The sequence below is a fragment of the Pezoporus flaviventris genome, unplaced genomic scaffold (assembly GCF_033815535.1).
Source record: "Pezoporus flaviventris isolate CSIRO_AGI_PZ_B2104156 unplaced genomic scaffold, CSIRO_AGI_Pfla_v1 ptg000005l, whole genome shotgun sequence".
NCBI lineage: Eukaryota > Metazoa > Chordata > Aves > Psittaciformes > Psittacidae > Pezoporus > Pezoporus flaviventris.
The window spans coordinates 3,943,124-3,958,849 of NW_026892553.1; the positions used below are offsets into that span (position 1 = coordinate 3,943,124).

The following is a 15,726-nucleotide window of genomic DNA, read 5'->3' on the forward strand; positions in this document are numbered from 1 at the left end:
TCTCAAGTATGCTTGAGCAGAACCTCTTTTCAGCTATTGCTTTTCATGGGCCCTAAGCACTTCTGGAAGAGTTGTTCTAATGCTCTCTGATGTCCTCTCCTCTGCTGCCATAACCTCCATGTCATACATAGGTTTCCCAGGGACTCCTGGCCCCCCTGGAGCTCCAGGAGCTCCAGGTCGCCCTGGTCTAGATGGACCTCCTGGACCACCTGGTTTCCCAGGACAGAAGGTTTGTGTTTGCTTGTTTCATATAAAACTTCATTTTCTTAGAGGTTCTTCCATGTCAGTAGGAGCTGGTGGGGGGAGGATTTCACCTCTTGTCAGGTTCTCATGGTGGGGAAGTCACATTCTCTACTAGAGGTTTGAGTGAGGGTAGTAAAAAAGAAATAGAACTCTAAAATGATGGGCATTTTTTCTTTGCTTTCAATGTTTTTAGGAGAGGCTAAACTTAGAAAACTCCTTTTTAAAAGATTTCTTTTTGTTACAGGGGGATCGTGGATTTGGGCTTCCAGGACCACCTGGACCCCCAGGACCACCAGGCACAAAAGGAGTTCAAGGACCTAAAGGTGATCCTGGCTTCCCAGGAAACCCTGGTCTCCCAGGACGGGCAGGTTTTGATGGAACTCCGGGGCCCAAAGGTATGGAGAGCTCTCCCCTTTCCTGTTCCCTGCTGAAGTTTAAAAAACATACATGTGCTGGGGGTCCTATGGCAGTCAAATACCAGCAGTGCTTGACCTTAGAGCAATTACTACAGGGTCCATATTTCCAAGTCAGACATACCTGTGTAAATGAAGCTTGTGTTCTCAAAAGACAAGCAAGCAAGGGAGTAAATACCAGTCTGTGGGTCAGTATTTGAAAGTCTGTATTCTGAAGAACAGATCATGTTAATGTGGGGGTAACACTTTTTCAGTAGAATAATGGTTATTTAGATGTGCTGTGCTTCTACATGCAGAGGGTTAGCAGTTCATGAGTTCCTGTTGTTGGTCGTTGTCTGTATTCAACTGTGGAGCGTGCCTGGTTTGCTAGAGAGCATCTGTTGGGTTTGGTGGGGGTTACAATGCAATAACATGTCTCTGTGTAGCCTTGAAATGTAAACTGCATGCATTCCACACTGGCTTTCAGATACAGCCTCTGAAGTGTCTTTTTCCTGTGTCAGATCCATATTTGTTTGCATGCAAGGATGAGATTTCAAGTACAATATGCAGGCACTCTGTTTCTGCAAGCAAGCATTTCTGGACTGAGTTCACTATTTAACTAAAAAGGAGTGTTCTTTTAGGTGACCCTGGACCAAGTGGACCACCAGGACTCCCAGGCCCACCAGGCATCCCCGGCATTGGTGGTCAAGGTCCACCTGGATCTCCAGGACCTCCAGGTCCTGTTGGTCCCCCAGGTAAAACTCACTTGAATTGTACCCTTATGTTATTTCTGTCGTACACCAAGCAGGTACACAGAACACTGAAGGTCCCACTGAACAGATAGGCAAGGAAATATAAGAGACTTCAGCTTGGCTGTTTTGCCAGTCAAGTGGGCATAACCTGGTACATCTGTTTTTTTACTGAAATCAGAATTGGAATTACATTCAGGCCTGGCATTTGCACAACTTAGAGGTTTTAAGGATGAAAAAGCCCACTTTGGGAAGACTTGAAGCCTTGGCAGAAGCTCTAGAAAGTGCTATGCACAGACAGTGACAAAATCTCTGTGAAGGAGTTGACTGCAATACTCTTGAGGACAAGACAGAAGGGAGCACAATGTCAGTGCAGAGGTTTTGCGGTTACAGAAGCGGGGGAAAGCTGTCTTCAGCTGCCTGTGCTGTGCAGTCTCCTGTACAAGGCTACTTGTCCTCCCTCTGCTTATACGATAACTGCAAAATGAAGGAAGGAGCTCAGGTTTTCCTGAAGTGACTAGATACCTGGGGACCTTTTTCCCGAATGGAAGCTGAACCACATTTTAACTTGGTGTGGAAAGCAAGAAAGCATGAGTATTCCAAACTAGCTGGTTCATTGTTTTGTAGAGGAGAAAATGTTCTCCGGGCAGTGACGTGATACTACTTTAACAAAAGCCTGTCAGAAAGAGTTGTACACATTCATCTTGCCATAAGCACATCTGGAAAAGAGCTCTTACGGAAACCTCTAAGTTCTGGGGTTCCTGATTCCCTCACACACTTTTTTCTTCAAAACCAGCAAGTTTTATGAGTCCTGGTAAGTTTAAAGTAGATTGACAAAGTAGAATCTAAGGATAGTGAGGATTAGAGTATGTCTCTGAAGGGAGCTTGTCTGTCTCTTGTCTAAAATACCGGGTGACTGATGAAGGTAACTTGTTCCATCTCTGTGTACAAAGGATATACATGTACATGCATGCATATCATTCTATTCACAAGGTTTGCTCAGGGAAATTCCTTTTCCCCCGCATTCAGTGAATGGGCTTGCTGTGCACCAGCTCCTGATGTTACAGACTTGTGGCAGTCACCACAGTGGGAACATTCTCTGTGGATTTAGCATGCCTGCTGCTGAACACTTCAAACCCCATGTGGTTCCCACCATGCCTGTATGACTGTTTATGCTGCATGTTTGTGAGCCATACTTTTTGAACGTGTTTGTATGCCAGCACCAGGATTGGCGTTGTTCACAATCACAATGCATGCAGAAAGATTCACGGCCAACTGTAAGGCCATGGGTCGCAGATTGGTTGATCAGATTCAGTTCTTGATGAACTGTGAGCTGAGATTCACCAAAGTGCTTAACATGCAGGTAGGCAAGCGCTAGAGAAAGTAGGCCATGGAGTTTGAATTCTACTCACATATAGAAAGCGTAGGTCATGTTTAAGCATATTTTTTCACAAGTTTCCCAGTGAGGGAGAGGGAGGTGCATTCAGTGCACCAGCAAGTCTTGAATGTGTCTGGTATTAAGAGCTAGGGACAGAAGGGTCTGGACAAGGTGCACAGGAGTTCCCTAAGCAAGCAGGTGGGTCCTCTGCCTGGTTTACTGTGCTGTCCTGAACCTATGGCTGCACTTAAGGCTGAGCTGAAACAGAAGGCTACACCAGTGTGTGTTTGGCATGAAGGGATGGGTTGCATTGGTATGGGTTTGAATGTTTCATCCAATGCATGTTCTTTTGTCTTCCTGTAACATCCCTTCTGGTTTTAGCGAGATTTGTGATGGCTGATTTATCCCAAAATGCCAATCTTGACAAATGCACAATTATTACTAGAGTTGATTGGAAATGCTTGTGTTTTCACTGCTCTTGTCTGTAACGACTAATCACTGTGGCTACTAACAGCATAGTGGCTCTGGAATGTAGTGCATCACTAAAGGTCTTGCTTGAGAAGTCCTTGTTGCTTCCCTCGGCACTGCTGTTTCTGTTTTGTGCAGAAAGCCTGCATTCCCATCTTCCATCCCTTGTTTGTTTTACTAGGCTGTTTTGATCCTGATCCTTTGTGCAATGTGGAGTATCTGGGGCTCTGTTTTTCAGAGTTTTTGGAAAATTCTTGGAAGGATTTCCCTGTTCAGAATTTCCTTTCTCCACACCACCATTTCTTCAAATAGTTTGCAATAACTCAACGTTCTTCTTTTTTTTTTAAAGCAACAAAGTATTTCAGAACTGATTGTGTTGTCTGTATTGCTCTATAATTATGGTATGGTTGCCTTTTTGAGAACTAGAAATTCAATTAGAATTCCATTTTTTGTAAGAAACAGTTCAGAAAAAGCTTGTTCCCAGTTTGAAGAGAACACTGGACAAGGAGAGAGGGAAGAGAATTCTATTTTTTAAATATACCATGAAATATCTCACTGAGTTTCTTGTTTCTGCATACAATGGTGGCTGCACTTTGACAATACCTCCAGCTTCCCTTGCAGTCTGGTTTCTCTTGACTGCGCTAGTGTTGTTCTTTGTACTTAGATCTGTTTTTAGTAACTTCAGTGTAGATTTTTTTTCTTTGTTCTAACTGTATGTGCTTTATTTTGTTTCCTAACTTAACGACTGTTACAACTCCTTACTGCTACCTGTCTCAACTTCCTGATGAGCTCTAACTCGTTGGCTTTTGAACCCCAGGTTCCCCAGGTACTGTGGTCTCTTTACCAAAGCCTTTTCTTAACTTCTGATTTAAGAATAATCCTTTTTTGTCAGCTACATTTCCAGAATGAGCATCTTCACTGGTACAGTGCCCTGGAGGGAAACAAGCTGTCTGCTTGCTGCAGCAATGCCTCAAGCTCAGTACCGTTAGCATTAAACCATCTTAAGCATATTTTGACAGTTCACGTATTTCATTCAGGGCAATGTAATGCAACGCAGATTTTGCCATCCTTCAAAAATACACAGCTGTCGTTCACTTAGAATGTAACAAAATGGAATCATTGATGGAAGTATAATTGTAAGAGTCTCAGTACTGAGTGATAAAGTACAAACCAGCTTAATCGATCTTGGCTTTTTGATTAATCAGACTTAACAGGTTGACAAAGTGAGTTGTTGTTCTGCTTTTGAAATTTTTTTAATTGCATTTGCTATATCTTGGTAAAATGTGAGCAATACTTTTTTTTCAGGAGAACATGGCCTTTTAATACCTGCAGGCATTAAAAATTAAATGGCTTTAGAAGAATTGCAGGGGTTTCATCAATGTTAGGAAAGCACCCCAGATAAAATTTAGCTATTCCTACAGTACTTGTCCAGAGACACACACAGATCTCAGCTTTGCCTTACCTTGTGCTAAAAGGTTGTGTCTTAACAACACTGTCTAGGGTTGCAGGGCGTTCCAGGGGAGAAAGGGGATCCAGGTCCTCCTGGCTTCGACGTTCCTGGTCCTCCAGGTGACCGAGGAACCCCAGGATATCCAGGACCCCCTGGTCTCCCAGGGCCTCAGGGTTCACCTGGACCACCTGGCCGGGATGGAATACCTGGATTTCCAGGTAAGTTCGTCTTTACCTATGGACAAAGACCAAACTGTAGTTACAGGTAGATGCTCTTTATGCTTGGGCATGCCAGTTTAATGAGCTTTGATGTTTATCCTACCTATTTAAAGTTGGATACATGTAACTGTTACATCTCATACTTTAAAAATAAATGTAGCAGAATTTGTTGCATTAAAATCCTTGTAAAATCCACTCCTCCCTGTAACTTGGTTCAAATGTTTTCTACGTTATTTTGTTTCATAATTGTCAGTTGTGACTTTGATCATCGTCACTGTGATGCTTTCCTAATTTATAGTCTGATTTTTTTTTTCCTAGTCACTGATACAGTTTGGAAATAGAATTTGTTTAAATGAAGTGGTTGCAAATACTAACAATTGGATTCAACATGGTTTAAATACTAACTCCTTTACTCTGTGTGTTAGGTAGTCTTGTTTCACCCTCTGGAAGAGAAATACCAAAAGTGAATTTTGCAAATCTTTGTCTATGGACAGAGGGGGCAATACAAAAGACTCTGCAAGCAGTGCACACCTGATTGACTTTCTGGCTTTCAACAATTCAAGTTTGCTTTCAAACAAGTATTTAGGTTTCAAAGCAGGGAACTCAACTTACCAGTGGTATGAATACGCTTCCTGCCATAAAGAACAGCACACTGCAGATTTTCTTCCCAGGACTTAACTGTGGAAAATATCCCACAATTTTCAAGCATTGTTTTATCCAACTTAGATATATACAAGAACTGAATGCTTGTGATTCCCTTAAAACAGGCCTTATATCATGTGCTGGTTAATAAATACCCTAGAGATGCAGGGAATTAAAAGTTAGGTACTGATATGTGCTTTTGTTCCGAATGACAATGGTGATTCAATGCATTTAGGTGCCAAAGGGGAGATGGGCGTCATGGGAGCCCCTGGTCCTCCAGGGCCTCCAGGAACTCCTGGAAGAAATGGCCTGCCTGGCTTGAAAGGTAATGCTTGTTTTATCTGCCCCTGAAGGGAATGCAGACTGCTGTTTTCCATGTCCTGTGTGGAAAGGGGCTTTGTGATACTAACATTTAGATCTTCATTACTGGGATCTGCCTAGATTATCTTCTTTTGCCAGTACTGATACTCAGAATTGCTTTGCAGTTCTAAGCCATAGCATTCTGTCACTCTTTTTTTAGTTGATGTCATGAAATGTTAGGTAATTTAAAACATTACCTTTACATTGATGGCATTAAAGTAGGGCAAGATTTCTGAAGCCTGTTGTAAAGTCTGCTTTAAGCAATAGAAAGAAGAAAGTCAGTAGCTTTGGATTATGGAGTCATCCAGAATGAGCTCTGTAAGTATTTGCAGAGGAACTGTTCGATCTACATTTTCCCAACTTGCTTGTTGAGATTAATTTTGAAAGAGTTTGGTAGAAATAAAAGCCACTCACTCCCCAGAACAAGGAGGCAGTGCATCCAAAGCTGCTATTGCTGTTGCAACTCCTTTGTGCTGGTGGCACAGTGTGGTGGAGCTCTTGGGAGCTCTCTTGGTGTGGGTCATATAGACAACTGCTTCTTCTGAGCTGGGCTGGCCAGATACAGACAACCCCATGCAGTCCACTCACTCAGCTTTGTTCCAAGGCTTAAGATGCTCTGGTGACCCTTGAATAAACTGGCTGATCATTTAGTGAATCCCAACTGCATTAATAAGTCCTGAACTCCCAGTGTAAGAAAAACCATTACAAATGTAGTAGCCTACCTCAAGGACTGTATTTTTTTTCCCTTTTGTTGTCTGTACCTGCTGTAGGCAACAGTGGATTACCTGGTCCACCAGGGCCTCCTGGACCAGTAGGACAGAAAGGCATCAAAGGCGAAGCAGGCCTGCCAGGTCCACCTGGAAAAGTTGATCCAAAACAGCTAGGAGCAAAAGGAGAAAAAGGCGAGCCAGGTGTTCCAGGTACAGAACTTTGCATGTGGGTCTGGGGAGGTGGTTTGCCTCTACACATTAACAGTGACCTGTAACTGAATCCATTACAGTTCATTCTTTCTTACAGGAAACTTAGATTCAGAATATAGAGGTGACTTAAGGTTCTTATTTGGGGCACTTTAAGTGGTTCTATGACCAAGTTACTCTGTGCATTAGCTTGCAATGTCTTGCTCATTAACTGTTGCTTTTATTTGGCATATAGCAATACTGTAATAGCACGAACATGCTTTCAGCAGGATTGCAACTCGGTCTTCTAGGTGCTATTCCTAAGCATGATGAGACTGTTGTCATGGCTGCTGTGCCAGCTGCATTCTTGCTGTCTCAAAGTCCCTTGGGCTTTTGCCTTGTAGGATGGAACTGCACAGGTCATCTGCTCATCCATCACCTTCAGATTCTACCTTTGGGTATCTCTGTAATCTTACCCTCACCTGAGCTAAATGTCATCTCTCTGTGTGTTTCTACTTGGGAAGCTGGCAGCCTGGAAGGTTCCCTTGGTTCACTCCAGTCTGTTTCTCCCTCACTTGCTGGCTTCCCTCTCATCCCTCATCAAGGGTTCTGATGTCTCCTTTGATCTCTGATTTAGTCTTGAGAAGAGTAAAAATATTCTACCCTAGAGAGCAGAGGATGCCTTTATCTAATGTTGGCCCAGCCCTTATTGTGCTAATTTATCTTTTGTATTAATTTCTGGGGAACCTATGCTGGATACTAAAACACTTTTCTTCTCCCACCCCCCCCCCCCCCCAATTAAGTAAGCACTGTAGAGGGTAGATTTAACTCTGTCAGCAGAGCAGCACAAAATTATTGTCTGGGACAATAACCACACAGAATATGTCAAACTCTGCTAAAATACTTGCATTACTTTTTGTATCAGTTCCGAAGTGCTAATTGTGTGGCAATGGCATTAAATGTGTGCAAATAATCTGGATGAATATAGAGCTTAGCATGGGGTGTGCTCACCCAGAAACAGTTGCTTCTGAATGGAGTATATTTGCATTAGTCATAAAGTTTCTTTTTCCTCTACTTACTTATATTATTCTTGTTCTGTAGTGACTTTAAACTTTCCAGAAGCAATATTATGTATTCCGTGACACTTTTCTTTGCCAAACTAGGGGGAATTATATTTACTGAAGAAAAATCCCTATTTAGATTTTTATTCACCTATAGCTACATCTCTTAAAGTAAAAGAAAACATGCAGTAATAGTAATAATAATAAAATATATCTTTGTCCTTTGAGGTATTCCTGGTTTATCAGGACAGAAAGGTTATCAAGGTCTCCCGGGTGACCCAGGCCCACCAGGACTTAGTGGCCCTCCGGGTGTGCCAGGATTGCCAGGTGAGTAAACAGGGCCTCAGATGGACAGTTTGATGTGTAAACATTTGCATGTGTTTTTATCACATGGGATTGGGATGTTAATCCAGGTGTATCTAAGCAAAGCCTAGGGATTTACACTTAAATCCACGGTACAGTTTTGGGACATTTAAGTTCATCATCCAAACAGCATCCTTTGAGCTCTTTGCTTCTGAAAGACCCAAGAGCAGTTTTAAGCTGATCCCACTGAAGATTAGGAATGCTTTTAGGACGACTGGAAAAGTGCTTGCTGCTTGAGCAACCAACATGACTGCAGAATCTGCCAATACGACTTGTCTGTCTCTCTTGTTTATTTCTTATATTGTTAGTCATTGTACTCATACTTTGCTAATGGCCAAATGAATGTACTGCAAGGTCTGGCTGGGTGTCACAATTTAGCTCTAAAGAACTGCAAGGATCAAGAAAACTAATTCTCTTTTGCACTACTTCTTCCTACAGCTATAACAATTTACCTGAAACCTTGAATCTTTATTCACTATGTCTAATGTAGGTCTTGCTCTAAATGTCTTGTTGGGCTTGGGGAATTTTATTAACCTTCCAGGGCTCAAACTAGTTTGAGCATTGTAGGTCACATATAATTCTGTGACAGAAGCTATGAATACCTGTTGTAGATGAGAAGGAGATAATGTGTTCATTCTGCAGAACAACTCAGGAGAGACCAAGTCATGCCAGTATTAAATTGTTTCAGATGGTTACTAAATCCTGGATTGAGGTTTGACCTATTTCATTCAACTAATCTTCAAAACAAGAAGTTGCCCCAGTCAACTCTTGGCTCAGAACAAACTAAAGACGTTTGATATTTCACTGCAAATGGGTGTGAAAAAGCATGTCAGAGCAGCATGAGGCCTAAAGAAACTCCAAATCCATTGCCTTTGTAATTGCATGACAAGCATATTCATATGAGAACTCATGAATATCGGAAACTTTTAATTATTGCCATCAATTGACTAAACCCACAACTTTCCTAGGCATCAAAGGAGACACAGGGCTTCCTGGGCCACCAGGACCAGCAGGACCTCCGGGGTTAAAAGGTGCCATGGGAGAGATGGGCCTGCCAGGTTAGTTTCTGTGCTTGTTTTACTTCGTTTTGGCTAGTGTTTTTCTTTTACATAGCACAAAGATGGATCTGCTGTGTGCAGTATCTAAGATATTTAAAGGGTATGCAGATGAGGAATACATAAAGCCCTACATACATATTTGTTGAAACAGTGCTTAAGAAGTAGGAAATGCCCATTAAAACAGAAAATACAAATGATGAATATATTGTAAATACATATTATTTTAAAGCGCTTACGGATGTCGAAACAGAATGATCTACATTTTGTAACTTCCATATTTCTCTGGTTTCCCAGATCATATTCTGTAAAAGTTAAGAAACAAGATCATTCTATAAACCCCCTTTTAGACATCAGGCACAAGCAAAAGGGGAAGGAGGAAGTGAAGGCTGTTATTTAGAAAGATTGCTGGAACAAAAATTCCAGCTTCTGAGGATTCTAGCATTAAATTGTGCCTTGATATGACAGAGATTTGTGTGAATGAACAATAAAAAAGAAGGCTTACAAATGTCATGTTAAAAGCCATGAAAGAGCTGTAGATCATTGTCTTAGTTTCTTTTTAAAACTAAAGCCACGCTAGGTATTCAAGCCAGCCAGTCCATTTGTTCGTCCTTTCTACTTCAGTTGCTGTCATTTGAGTGATTTCTCTAAACCACTGCAGAAGTTTTCTTTATATTTATAAAACTTGTATTTTCTCTTCTGGACAGGTCCCCCAGGAGTTAAAGGCAGCCAAGGAATAGCAGGACGTCCAGGGCAGCCTGGGCCTGCAGGATTTCCTGGATTGAAAGGGGACAAAGGGGACCCTGGTATTTCAGGCATTGGTATTCCTGGTCTTCCCGGACCAAAGGTACATTTACAAAGTTCTTCAATAGAAAATTCCATGAGGAAATTACATTCTGTGTTGATTGGTTGTTGGTTGGGGATTTTTTATCACCTCTAACTAGGCATATATTACATATAGCTATAAATATGTGTATAAATACATTAGTAACAAGCAGGGTTGACTGTGGTTTGTTCTTTGCAGATGGGAGCAAATAGTTGTAATTTTAAAGGTGAAAGTATTTCTATATCATTTAATCTGGTTAAAGGAGAAGATTTACCACACCTTTCAAGTTGGGCTCAGTTAGTGGCCCAGTCCACACTGTGACACCCTCTGACATACTGGGATTGGGTAGGGATTTATACAGTCAATATCATTGTTCCCATGTCTAATTATATAGTTAAGTGTAAAAAAAAAAAAATGAAGACTGTATGCATATAGAGTAAATTACCAGTTCTATATCAGGGATTCTGCTGCTAAAATTGTCTGTATAAAACACTTGCACTAACGTTTACCTGTATCATTCTTTCTGTCACCCACAAGGAAGTGACAAAGACCTACAGGCAATTCAGCAGCCTTCACTGGTGCTTTACAATTGATGTGGAGCAGCAATTAATTCAGCAGAAACATTGCATGATTAAAGCACTGCAGATTTCTGTTTGAATTCTGCATTGTCATGGGGTAAAAATCTCCCATCTCTTCTGCAAGAAAAGAAAATGCTTTTTTCTTTATCATAATTTCTTCAATGTTCTGGGGAAAGCTATGACACTCTACACAAAATCATGGGGCAAAGCTGTTAAAATCTTTACAATTGCTATTTCCAATGAATTTTCTGTGAGATGGTTTACGTTGACTGGATGTAAGAAGCGTACACAGTACAGTGGTGCCTTTTCATGATGGTAAGACTGGGAGCATACAAGAAGGGCTTACCCGTCTTACAAAGACTGGGTTCTTACTTCTGCTTCATGTTTTCTAGGGTGATCTTGGTTTGCCTGGATACCCAGGTAGTCCAGGCAGTAAAGGTATAGCTGGAAGTCCTGGTTTGCCTGGATTTCCAGGCAGCCCAGGTGCAAAAGGAGAACCAGGCCTTCCTGGATTCCCAGGTAATTCTGAGCAGGATCTTCTTCCTTTCCCTCTTGCTTATATCGGTATATACATCTGAACACAGCGGGTGATTGGAGCAGCTTCTGTCAAAGTTTCTAGCAATCTGCTGCAAAGCTTCGTGCTGTTGGAATTGTCTCTGCAGGTGTAAGTCTGTGAATGCATCCCCGAAGAGTGCCTGCTCTGAGGGGATGTGGCAGTTGTGCTAGCTGATGCTGCCCACGCACAGCAGTCAGACTCTCACCTCCTCTGACCCACACAATAGCTATGTTTGGCTTCATGCTTTTTCCTCATGAATCAATAAAGAAGTGTCATCAGGAAAAGTGGGCATTTTAATAGCATTCATTGCCAAAAAATATGTTCTAAGGAGAAATCTCTTTCTGAAACATAATGAAATTAAGTTTTGCATTCCTCTCTAAGAAAATATTAATAGAGATTGTTTATGGGTGTATGTCAATTCTTTCAGCCTCAGTTTAAAGAAACAAGGTTTTTACCTATGCTGCATTTGCAGAAGTAAAGGCTGTTCTGCTAGCATGCTTGAGCTACTTTAATGTATGAAGTTGGGGAATTTATAACAGTGTAGTCATGGCAGCAGGAAGCTTAGAACAGAACAAAACCTGGCCACAAACTGACATTTTTTACCCTCTGCTTCATGTCATGCCTGAAAGATTGTGAACAGTCGAAGTGGTGTACTGAGACACTACTTTGGTCAGGTTCAGATGCTGTTCAGAACAGACATACTGCAATGGATCAGTTGCTGTTCCTACCTCCCACTCGGTTCATGCTGCAGGGGTGAGAATCTGGTGTAAATTCCAACTAAGACCATTTTTATTAAGATTCTTTTTGGGGAAAAGACAACTGGGGAAGGACTATCCAACAACAGTTCATAATGCTTTCACTTGTCAAGCAGAAGAATGGGTATTTCCTAGCAGACTCACTGTGTCCTTAGCCGTGGGCACTCGCAGTTGAGAAGACAGTCTTGAGAGTAGCAGAATGGACAGTTGTGCTCCTGTGTTCTGTTTCGGTGTGTTCTTTGCTTTATAATCCATCTCCTTAATCAACTGTAAATCTGCAAAATGAACACAAACACAGTATCCTGATACAATTGGCTCCTTTGTTACTCAGGACATCTCAGATTGTAGCATTTTGAGATCAGCTGAAAAGCCAGTTTCGTGCCTAATTTGATTGAAATGCCTGTACTTCACAGGAACGCCAGGAATTCCAGGACCAAAAGGTATTGAGGGGCCTCCAGGTAATCCTGGCCTGCCTGGACCACCTGGACCAGTAGGTGAGCATGAACAGTGCAGCAAAGGTCATCTGCTTCTGTGAAAAACACATGAAGCCATCTCCTTTCTTCTTATCTTTTGTAACACCTGTATGTATATGGATGCTCAGACACCATTGCACACAGTTCACTGAAAACCAAAAGAAAGCAGTTTTAACTCCCTCTTGATGACTTGTATCTGCTGTGATAGTAAAATCATTAGCTATTGAAACAAGAAGTTAACTGTTCCACTATTTACCAGCTTACTCCAGTGGTCTAACCTGCTTTTATAGGAGTAAAATTCTAACTGCTCCTAAAGGGAAGCATTATATTATTTTCAGCAAACACTAACTGCTCAAAAGGTCGCATGCATAAAAGCCTTTTCTAAATTGTCGGGGGGAGACAAAGGTTTTAAGATTACACTGCTGTGAATTTGTTATTACATTGTCACACATCACACTCAGATGAGGGAAGTGGGGAGATTGGGGGTTTCTACTGCATTACTGTGCTAATGTGTTCTGTCCCCCTCTTAGGTGATACTGGTCGTCCTGGCCCTCCCGGTCCTTCAGGGGAGAAGGGACAGCCTGGTCGAGATGGTATCCCTGGACCAGCTGGTCAGAAGGGTGAACCAGGTTGTGTATCCTTCTGTTGGTTTTCTCCTTGTCACTCTGCGTTGTGATGTCCTGCTTTCTCTATTCTGTTTTTCCTGTACTGTCCATACACCTTCAAGCTGTTCCTGTGGTTCCCAGCTGCTGAATGGGTCACAAAGGGTGCTGCCCATGAAGCACAGGGCAAGAATTCAGTCAGCTCTTAGATTTTTATTACCTGACTTCAACACCAGCCCCTGTTCCTGGATTCCATGGTAGCTATGTTGCTTCCACTCGGAATGGATAAACAGTGTAATGTCTACCTTAGACATAAAACCCCGACTAAAAATGGGAATGTATGAACTCACAAAATCTGAAAGAGCATTGTGAAAATATTTATTTAGAGATGCATTTTGTAGCAAAACCTCTAACTTCGATGTAGACTGGTGAGTGAACGAGAATGCTGGTGACTACCAGGAGACAAGAAATTAAGGAATCAGAGATTTAGGTGAAGTGCTAACGTCATCATTCTCAGCCTCGTATTCCTGTTCCTGGAGACTTGAAAGCTAAATGCTCATTATTAACTCCATCTGTTTCTTTTCAGGTCTACCAGGTTTTGGGCGCCCAGGACCTCCAGGACTCCCAGGATTGTCAGGTAAAGGCTGAATGTAAAATACATCTATACACCAAAAAAAATGTTGGATGTTCTACAACAAACGGATGCCATAGCAACAACCAAAATCACTTTTTCTTGGTTCTCAGCAGACCATTTTCAATTAACCACAGTAATAACCACGCTCATTACTGACTGCTGAACTTTGTAACTTAGCAGTTATGCAGACAGAATGAATCCACACAGGATAATAGTCAGCTGCATTTGTGTGGAACTTTGCTGATCTGTCTCAGTAAAGTAAAGCATTCATACAGCAGATGACAAGTGAAGCTGCTTTGAACGTATAGTTGCTTGCTGTGTTTTCAAAAGCAACATCACAACCTGAGCTGTATTACTTTCCAGTACCATTAAAGCTCCGTAATTCCTCAAGCTTATTGGAAAATTTGCAAGTATGTCTTAACTTTCATCAGTGTCTCAGAAAAATGGAGGCTTCATGTTAACAATTTCTTCATATAAAGCATTGCTTGTAGGCTTACAGACTCAGAGGATGTTCATGAATTGCAGCATCACTGAGTAGTCAAGTGAGACTTAGACATTTTATCTCTATGTGCTATAGCACTTCGTCCTGCAAGAATTGTAAGCCCTAACTCTTTCCTGAATGTTTTGGCCAGGCTTGCCCATTCTGCAGGAGAGAGAAATGGCTCTGCTCATTGACATTTGAGCTTCTTTGCCTATCAATTTGTAACAGTATTTCATAAACATGGCTCTTTGCTTTTACAGGGCAAAAAGGAGAACTAGGGTTACCTGGCCCACCGGGGCCCCCTGGACTTCCAGGTCTGAAAGGAGAGCCAGGTTTCCAGGGATTCCCTGGTCTACAGGGTCCACCAGGTCCACCAGGATTACCAGGGCCACCTCTGGAAGGCCCTAAAGGTAGCCCTGGCCCGCCAGGTGTTCCAGGACGGCCAGGTAAGAGCGTGATCCATACCTATCAACATCTGCCAATACTTTCCCATTTTGCTGGTAGGTTATCAGCCTTCAAACTTTGTCAGTTTATTTGGATGAATAAGTTCAAGCCTCGTGGCGTAGGTCTTAATGTTTGTGTGCAGCCAGAGGATTTTGGTTGCCAAAAGTAGCTATCTGAAAATAAACCAGCCTCAGTTTCTATTCATGTCTGATACCTGGCAGCAAAACCCTAACAAGTTGATAACCGGGAGAAACTCCGCATGCTGTCACAGTAATCACCTAGCGCGCACGATACCGACTCCTGAGCACCTGATACCTTTGCAGTGCTGTCCCGTGATCAGCAAACGTCATCGCGCCCAAAAACCCCAAAGTAACAAACCCCATCATTTTAAGAGTCCTGACAATCAAATTCCTGCTAGCATCACAGCATGACCAAATTGGATAGCTGCCTCTTCATCTGCGTGTCATGTAACATAAGTCATTGCTCCATTGTGTCATGTGGCTCCCACGGACTCAGTGCACCATCATGCCGTGTTCATCTTTCCATTCCATGTTTGCATTTTGGTCCTGCACCAACTAATCCTGGGAATGAAAGAAAGCACTATTCTGAGTTAACATTGCTGAGCAGCTCCCTGGCGTGGACTAGAGTTTGAGTTCTGTTTTGTGTCATGGAATGCTTATTTGCATTTAGATACTGCTGAGGCAGCAGGAGGAGGAGGAGTGAAGGGATAGGAGATGGTGGGATGCTGGGCTCGGGCTTTGTAATTTAACTGGGCCCAAAGAAAGCCCTAAGACATCCTAGATGTCAAGATCTTTCAAAGGCAATTTTTCTGTCTGTAGAGTGCTACAGCAACTAAAATTCTGGCACAGGAAACTGATTGGCCCATAAGAGTTTGGGCTTTCATTTTGAAAGATTCTGATACAGAGACTATCTCCAAGCTCCTAAAACAAAGCTAAGCAGCTCCTGATGTATAATAGAACTGAGATTCTATGCCCTGCTGTAGCACTGGTGTTTTTATGAAGCTTCTCTTCCGGTTCACACTTCCCTATATAAATCAGATGCTTACTGACTAATCAGCTGGAGATGTAGAGGAATGGTGGGA

The 15,726-nt window shown here is 42.2% G+C and overlaps 1 protein-coding gene across 4 annotated transcripts in view; it reads left to right on the plus strand.

Moving 5' to 3' along the window:
- Window positions 1–15,726, plus strand: part of COL4A5 (collagen type IV alpha 5 chain) — a 77,428-nt gene that overhangs the window by 49,189 nt on the left and 12,513 nt on the right. For all 4 annotated transcript variants that reach the window (XR_009741924.1, XM_061445711.1, XM_061445709.1 and 1 more), the window contains exons 28-41: window positions 132–229; window positions 488–638; window positions 1,277–1,390; window positions 4,731–4,898; window positions 5,776–5,865; window positions 6,671–6,820; window positions 8,086–8,184; window positions 9,189–9,278; window positions 9,983–10,122; window positions 11,072–11,198; window positions 12,404–12,484; window positions 12,994–13,092; window positions 13,652–13,702; window positions 14,441–14,626. Coding sequence is in view for 3 of the 4 variants with exons in the window: in XM_061445711.1 (XP_061301695.1) it covers window positions 132–229; window positions 488–638; window positions 1,277–1,390; window positions 4,731–4,898; window positions 5,776–5,865; window positions 6,671–6,820; window positions 8,086–8,184; window positions 9,189–9,278; window positions 9,983–10,122; window positions 11,072–11,198; window positions 12,404–12,484; window positions 12,994–13,092; window positions 13,652–13,702; window positions 14,441–14,626 (1,644 nt within the window). In the remaining variant the exon portion in view is untranslated. The remainder of the gene's footprint in view (window positions 1–131; window positions 230–487; window positions 639–1,276; window positions 1,391–4,730; window positions 4,899–5,775; window positions 5,866–6,670; window positions 6,821–8,085; window positions 8,185–9,188; window positions 9,279–9,982; window positions 10,123–11,071; window positions 11,199–12,403; window positions 12,485–12,993; window positions 13,093–13,651; window positions 13,703–14,440; window positions 14,627–15,726) is intronic.